The 8,351-nt window shown below is 49.2% G+C and overlaps 1 protein-coding gene across 1 annotated transcript in view; it reads left to right on the top strand.

Moving 5' to 3' along the window:
- Fam227a (family with sequence similarity 227 member A) overlaps positions 1–8,351 on the top strand; it is a 56,732-nt gene that overhangs the window by 30,554 nt on the left and 17,827 nt on the right. The window contains exons 13-15 of the mRNA XM_023718946.1: positions 2,527–2,674; positions 3,344–3,496; positions 6,976–7,119. Coding sequence (XP_023574714.1) covers positions 2,527–2,674; positions 3,344–3,496; positions 6,976–7,119 — 445 coding nt within the window. The remainder of the gene's footprint in view (positions 1–2,526; positions 2,675–3,343; positions 3,497–6,975; positions 7,120–8,351) is intronic.

Below are 8,351 nucleotides of genomic sequence, written 5' to 3'. Positions count from 1 at the left end.
AAAAAAAAAAAGATATCAAGGAAAGGACTGGCGTGTTTCTGACTGGAAACTCAGGTGATGTTCAGGAATCTCCTGAGGATTCTGCTAGGGGGAGGTAGGCACATAGGGCCAGCGCCTTTGGTCTGGAATTCTCCGGTGTCACGCTCTTTGTTAGAAACCCAGAAGCCTACAAGCAAGAGAAAGGAGTGTTGGCTGTCATCCCCAGGTCATGACGTTGCTAGGGATTTGCCCCAGCATGTGAGGGGGGCGAGGTGCACGTGTCTGCTCTTCTCCCCAACCCCCCAACTTGTTCCCACAAACCTCACCAGGTGGTCACTTCCACTCAGGGCACCTTGCACCCCGGATAGTGACAAGCATCCCTAGGATTCTCATATGGCTTGGGGTCTTCTGCTAACACCAGCTCACAGAGGAGCAGGGCCTGGAAATGGGGCCAAGTATCAAGGATTGGAGCATTTTGAACCTTCTCCATTTCTGCACACCAATTGCCACTGCCTATTTCTCCTCAGAACTTAGCATGGGACTTTTGTGAAGGGCCTGGTCATGGTGGATAGACAGACAGACACGGATTCAAATCTCAGTGCTGCTTCTCACCAGCTCTGTGGCTTGTACAGGTTAACATTTTTTAAATTTTATTTTAGGGAAGGGTCTACAGGGTGTTCAGAGTCTCACTACTAGATGGGACTTGTAGTGATTCTCCTGTTTACAGCCTCCCAAGAGCTGGGATTACAGGCACGTGCTACCCCCCCCCCCCCCCCAGTCTCAATTGCCATCTCAGTGCATCCCAGGGGCAGGCCCGGCCTGGGGATCGAAATCCCTGCCTAAGAGATTTATTTGGCTGTCCCTAAAGGGTGTTTGTTTTTTTTTTTTTTCCTGGCTGGCTCAGGCTGCCTTAACGGTGGGTGTGGTGTGGCATGTGGCACTGGGGATGAAACCGATATCCTGAACGCATGACTGGGTTTGTCTGGACAGGGACTTAAACAGCTGTGCTAACTGGCAAGCCCCCCTAACTTCTGACTTTCTGGAAAATGGGAAAAATGCAGCCCAGCAATGTTATAGTTCGTAGCTCTTTCAAGGCTGGTGGATTTGATGTCGGCATGAAGGAAGAGGCTGAATGATCGTGTCCAACAGTTAGAGTGAAAGGTGGCAGATTGTTCTGCCTCTGTCACTGTTACCAGTGGCAGCCATTCCTCCACACACCCATCAAAGAGAGCTCGGTGAAAACTTAATCAGCCTGTGTGGTACCCTGCTCAAAGCCTCTAGGAGTTCCCATTACTCTTAGAAAAAAATCCTAACTCCACAACATCCCCTGCAGCCTCATCCTTTCTTCCTGCTTCTCAGGGGTCATCTGAGCCACACAGGCCTTGGTTTTTGTCCCTTGGCCACCATGAGCTCATGTCTGCCACAGGGCCTTCTGCACCTATTGTCCCCTCCAGAGCTCCCATGGCTTGCCCACCTCATGCCATTGGACCTGCTGGGCTGTCACCTCCCAAGGCAAGGTGGCCTTCAGTGAACCCCCCAGAACACAGTCCTCTTCTCTCTTCCACCCATCCCCCAGGCCCACCTGGGTGCTGGGCACTGCACACGGCATCCTGTGATTCTTCAGCTATTTATTTATTTATTGCTTGCCTGGGATTTATCTTGTTCTCTGCTGGATCCCCAGTGCCTAAAACAATGTATATATGTAATACTCAGCAAATATTTTATTTGCTATGTGAATTGTTAACATTCTAATAAATGTCTTTCCAGGCTCTTTGGTCTTTTTTGTTTGTTTTGAAGCAGGGTCTTTCTTTATAGTGTAGGCTGGCTTTGGACTCACTCTGCAGCCCAGGCTGGCCGTAAGCTTGCCTCAGCCTCCCCAGTCTAGGCATCATAGGCATGTGCTACAAATGTACTACACCTGTCACCTCAGATTTTATCCGAAACGTTTTGAAAGCTATTAATGCTCTATAAACTTTTTTTTTTTTTGGTGGTACTGGGGATCGAACTTGGAATCTTACGTGCTTGCACTAAGCTGCTGAGCTAGCTTCCTGTCAACAAACTTTTTTAATCCTGTACTGGGGATTGTACCCAGGAGCTCACACGTGCTGGGCAAGTGCTGACTCGGAGCTATCTCCCAGCCCAGTAACCACCTCAATAGTGGTCTCTTAGTCCTTTGGGTGAAGATTCCAGTATCTTTTCCTTGGATATTAACTAATTCACAATCTTTTCCCACATTTAGTAAATATTCTTTTTTTTGGGGGGTCGGCAGAACCGGGGATTGAACTCAGGTCCTTGCGCTTGCCAGGGAAGCACTTATTCTACTGAGCTAATCTCCCTGGCCAATTAAATATTCTATAAGAGATATCTTTGTGCCTAATGTTTTTCTTTATGCCTAATGTTGATCTTTTTCTTGGGGTGGGTCCTTAAAACTGGAGTTAATGGGCAAAGGACGTGAGTGTCTTAAGTTTTTGGGGCACCGTGAGTTTCACATGCTGTGTAACATGGCAATACCCTCTGTTTCTTTCTTTCCTTGTCAGTCTCACCCAGCCTGCAAAAGCCCTCCACTGACATCAAACCTCTTCAACATTTATGGGAAGAGCCCTCTGGTTGTGTACTTCCTTCACAACTACTCCAGGCTGTACCAGCATGGTCAGGATGTGTTGATAACCAGGAGAGAAAGGACCACGGTCATCTCATATCCTTGTTGTTTGTTTGTCTATTAAGACGGGGTTTCCCTTTGTAGTTGAGACTAGCCTTAAACTCACTATGTAGTTCAAGCTGGCTTCAAACTCACAGCAATGCTCCTGCCTCAGCCTCCCCAGTGCTGGGATTACAGGTATGCATGACCTCACCTGGCTTGTCCCTGTTTTATGGAGAAGGAAATGGAGACACAGGATGATGGAGGCCTTGTCTGAGCTCCCACAGCTGGTGACCACTGTAGCTTAGATTCTAAGCCTTGTGGAAAGAGTGGAGGTGGGATGGAACAGAGAGAGACTTCTTCAACATGTAGGCCTGAGATGGAGCTTCTGAAAGCAGAGGAGAGCTGGATCCCTTTCTGTTCACCTCCGTGACACTGCAGCTGGACTGCCAGGTGACAGCAGGATGCTACCTCCCAGCTGCAGGAGCAGAGGGAGAAGGCTATGTTCTAGGCTGCAAAAGGACAGCATTGTCCTTCCCAAGCAGGCCAAGCAGCAGGGGGCTGTCACCTGCACAGAATATAGGACTCACATGCAGAAGCCCCAGAAAGACAGGCGCTGTCCTCCCTGCCCACCGCCATTCCCCAGCCCCCACACTGGGCTTAGGCTTCAAATAGGGCAGGGTCCCCACAGCCCAAGTATGGGTTCTCCTTGACCTTGGGAATCACTGAATCGACCCTGACTTATGCAGAGATCATCAGCCTGACCCTGAGCAACATGAAGAAGCGAAAGGACAACCTGGAGCAGCTCAACCGGCTCCACTGCAGCGAGTGGAGTTATTTTGACAGTCACCTTAAGGAGCTGCAGGACCACTTCCTGAGGTATGGGAGGGGCTTGTGAGAGGGGCATTTTGACTACAGCCAGCTCTCTCAGGGCCGGAATGAAAACAACTCCGAGGCCAGATCTCTCCTTTGAAAGGTTTTTTTGGTTTTTTTTTTTTTTTTTTTTTTTTGAGACAAGGTCTCGCTATGTAGCTCAGACTCAGTAATCCTCCTGTCTCAGCCTCCTGAGTACTGGGATTATAGGCATGTGCCACCATGCTCAATTTCAGGGTGGCACGGCACACTTGGGGTTCCAGGGCCGGCACAACATGTAGTGCCAGGGATCAAACTCGGGCCCTTGCACTTGCCAGGCAGGCACTTAGACCACTGAGCTGTCTCTCCAGTCCTGTGTTTTTGTTTTTGTTTTTTAAAAAATGGTGCTAGTGATCAAATGCCTGAGTTGAACCCTCAATTCCAGTAAATCCTGACTTAAAGACATACATACACTATGCATGGTGATGCACACCTGTTATTCCAGCACTTGGGAGGCTGAGGCAGGAGGATCACCTCAGCCTGAAGGCCAACCTGGGTTACACAGTGAGTTCAAGGCCAGCCAGAACTACCCTGCAAGATTCTCTCTCAAAAACAAAACAACAAAAAACCCTAAATAGGGGCTGGTGAGATGGCTCAGTGGTCTAAAGCACCAACTTGGAACAAGCTTAGCAAAGCACACAGGGACCGCTGTTCAATCCCCCAGCACCACATGCCAGCCAGCCCCGCCCCCTGGTGGGCTGAGCTGGCCACACACACACACACACACACACACACACACACACATACACACAACCCTAAATAATCCATTGAGGTGAGGGAACAGAGCAGGTAATAGAGTAAGCAAGATTGACCTCATGTGATAACTATTAAATCTAAATAATGATATATGCTATAAAATATACTAGTTTCTTTTATGTATGTTTAAAAGTTGGTGTTTTGTCTTTTTTTATGTATTTGGTAGAGGGTCTACAGGGTCTCACTACACAGATCAGACTCGCAGTAACCTTCCTGTCTTCAGCCTCCCAAGTGCTGGGATTACAGGCGCATGCCACCACGCCCAGTCTCAATGAACAGCAGGGGCAGGCCTCGCACCACAAGTGGGGGATCGAACCCCCGGGCTGCGCTCTGCCTAAGCAGGAGCTTTAGTCCACTGAGCTATCTGGCCAGCCCTGTTTTGTCTTTTATTTTTTTTTTAATATTTATTTATTTATTTATTTATTTATTTATTTATTTACTTTTGCGGTATCAGGGATTGAACTCAGGTCCTGCGCTTGCCAGGGAAGTGCTTATTCCACTGAGCCATCTCCCCAGCCCCTCTGTTTTGTCTTTTAAAAAGCAGCAATAAGAACAAAACGTGACAGATTTGACCCCCCCCATCTCTGGTCCCACATGCTGTGCCAGCCCTGCCCCTGGGGTACACTGCATCAAGACAGAGTCCAGGTGTGGTGGCCCTGGGGAGGCTGAAAACAAGAGGATTGCCACAAATCCAATCTGCATAGTGAGACCCTGTACCAAATACACACACACACACACACACACACACACACACACACACAGAACAAAAGGTGATCCACGTCATGGGGGGCGTTCCTCACAGGTGGACATGGACAGGGACACATCGTTAGGAGCATTCCTGCCGGCTCTCCCCTGCTTCCTGCATGACTTAGGCCCACTGATTAACCTGTACGGGGCTTGGGTACCTGGTCTGTAAAACAGGCACACTGCTGGTACCTGCATCGCCTGAGTGCGCGGGCCCCTCGCTCACAGGGAGCACTCAGAAAAGCTGGCTGCGGAGGGGACACAGACCCAGCAGCAAGAGGCGCAGTGGTTGGGAAGTCTGTAGCTGGGAAGCCCTTAGAGAAGGCCATCCTGCAGCTGCTCTGCCAGCTGTTCTGTCCACCGGCTCCCGCTGCAGAAAGAGCTAGCCTGCGTCACACAGGACTTAGAGAAGGAGCCAGTGGGGGATCTGTGGGCCGAGGAGCCAGAAATCAGGCGCTCTCTGCGCAACCCCACGTGAGGAGCAGTGAGTGCTCAGAACCAGGGATCTACTGTGACTCCACGCCCAAGGCTGTCATATAAGCTAAACACTCTTTTGCAGTGGAAGATAGGAGCTGAGGTCTGTGTAGGCTTCAAATCACAAGAAATGGAAACTAGGACGAGTTGGAAGCAGTGGTGTGTGCCTGCAGTCCTAGCTGAGGCAGGAGGAGCGCTAGAATCTACACCATCCTGAGGCATAGTGAGCGTGCGCTCTCTCTGTCTCTCTGTCTCTCTTTCTGTGTCTCTCTGTGTGTCTGTCTCTGTGTCTGTCTGTCCGTGTGTGTGTGTCTCTCTCTCTTTGAATTACTCGCACAAGAACAAATACAAGTTTCTTCTCTCTCTCTCTCTCTCTCTCTCTCTCTCTCTCTCTCTCTCTTGAGCAAGGCCCTTGCTAATTGCCCAGGCTGGTCTTTACTCACAGTCCTCCTGCCTCAGTTCTCTCTAGGAGCCACCGTGCCTGGCCCTGGCTTAGACTGCTGAGCTATCTCGCTGGGCCCCCAGCCCTTTAAAAAAAAAGGTGGTTTTTTTTTTTTGTTTGTTTTTTGTTTTTTTTTAACTTAGAGACAGGATCTAAGTTGCCCAGGCTAGATTCAAACTTGTGATCCTCCTGCTTCAGCCTCCCACAGTGCTAGGATTACTTAGCGTTGTGGTGACACCAGGCTTAGCTTATGACAGCGTCTTTGTTTACTTGTTTACATATCAATTGCTCTTTTGTCTGTCTTGAATACCCCTAACCTGCTTCCTTTGTGTGTGTGTGTGTGTGTGTGTGTGTGTGTGTGTGTGTGTGTGTATATGTGTGTGTGTGTAACTGAGGATTGAATTCAGGCCCTTGAGCTTGCCAGGCAAGTGCTTATTCTACTGAGCTATCTCCCCAGCCCCTAACCTGCTTCTTGATGAAGAAATGTCTACTCACATTTCAAGAGCCAGTTGACGGATCGTCCAGTCTGTCTTTCCTGTTATGCACCCTGAGCTTCACAAACACCCCACTGGGAACCTTCTCCTGTAACCACAGTAGCTGCTTGGGAGAACTTCCTGTTTCCCAGGCACCATGTTTCACACTGGATCTATGGTAACTCAGTCCTCACCACAACGCTAAGTTCAGTTATCACTATGTTAAGTAAATCAGCCAGAGAAGTTAAGTAATCTGCTCAGAGTCACACAGCACATGGCAGAGCCCCACCTTGAACTTAGCTTGCCTTCAAAGCTTTAGGTATTTTAGCCTTCTCTCAGAGCATGGGTTCCTTGTCTGTCTTTATAGTGTGAATTTACGGTCCTTACACGCAAGGAAGCCTTATCCCTCTCTGGGGTGCAGTATCAGTGAGCCAGTCCTGTCATGTGATCACCTGTGTCAGCCCAGGGCTCTTGGCTTGAATGGGGCTGCAAATATTTTCCTGAAAAGCTCACACTGACTCTTCGCTGTTTTCCATACGTTCTTCGATTTTCCCCAGGGAGGTGAAGAACACAGAGAAGAGAGCGGCGGACAGAAGGCAGGCCAGCCACACGTTCATCCTGCCCTCCTCCTCCTGCACGGAGCAGTTGTGCCAAAAGGAAAGTAGAAGAAACGTCTGCAGAGAAACTGCCTTTGTTCTCAGGTTTGTTGGAAGCCGTGGGAAAAATACAAGTGTGAACATAGGCATTCTCAGTATGGGAAAGCATGCATGCAGGGTCCTACGCGTTAGTGAATCACTCAGCCCTTCCTTCATTTGATTATTGGGTTTTGTTTGTTTGTTTATTTGTTTGATGGTTTGTTTTTGAGACAAGGTTTTGCTATGTGGTTCAAGCTGACCTTGAACTCACTATGTAGCCCAGGCTGCCCTTGGACTCAGAGTACTCCTCTTGCCTGAGTGCTGGGACCAAAGGGGTGCACCATCACACCTGGTTATCAGTGACTTTCGTACTTCCTGTGTGCCAGACGTGGGCTGGGTACTTTAGGAGCTGTGTGACTCAGAGCTCTGTGACTGAAGGTGCCGGGAAGCCTAGCGGAAGGAGAATCCAGCGTCTTCGGTAACTGCCCACAAGGCTGTTGGCCTTTTTTGACCTAAGAGCTCCATGATACTTAGATTTCTGTCTCTGTCTCTGTCTCTGTCTCTGTCTCTGTCTCTGTCTCTGTCTCTGTCTCTGTCTCTCTGTCTCTCTCTGTCTCTGTCTCTCTCTGTCTCTCTCTCTCTCTGTCTCTCTCTCTGTCTCTCTCCCTCCCTCCTTCCCTTCCTCCCTCCCCTCTCCACTTCTCTGTACACTGGATATTTTGTCCAGCTAACTGCTCCCCCAAGGCCCTGACACCCCCATGCTGCATGCTTACAGTGTCTGCCCTCTAAGGGGGCGCTATCCTGTCTCAGCCTCATGAACTTAGCTTCACAGAAGCCTGATAATGAATGGGCTGGGGCCATTTTCCTGCCCATCTGGACCAATCCTGTTGCATCGGAGAGAGTGTTATAAGTAGCCAGGTCTTTGTGTTCCTGAGGGCACAGTTGATGACATGGGGAATAAGAGGGGAGATTCCATTGATGACAAAATGCTACTTCAAAAAAAAATGTGCTACTTCACTGTATTTATAGCTCATCTAAATTTTATCCAATGCCATCCTCGCTGTTTTACTGAATAGAAACTGAGGCACAGAGAAGCCTTCACTGAAGACTTGAAGACACAAAGAGATAAACAGCAGGATGTGGTGGTGCACATTTGTGATCCCAGCATTTGGGAGGCTGAGGCAGGAGGATTGCCACAAGTTCCAGGCCGGTCTGGGCTGTATAATCCAGCCTGGGCTATATATAGTGAGTTCAGAGCCAGCCTGAACTACATAGTGAAATCCTCTCTCAAACAAAAC

This window comes from Octodon degus, unplaced genomic scaffold (assembly GCF_000260255.1).
Source record: "Octodon degus isolate 3935 unplaced genomic scaffold, OctDeg1.0 scaffold00064, whole genome shotgun sequence".
Lineage (NCBI taxonomy): Eukaryota > Metazoa > Chordata > Mammalia > Rodentia > Octodontidae > Octodon > Octodon degus.
Note: the sequence above shows the minus strand (reverse complement) of the source record. Positions and strands in the feature narration are given on the sequence as shown.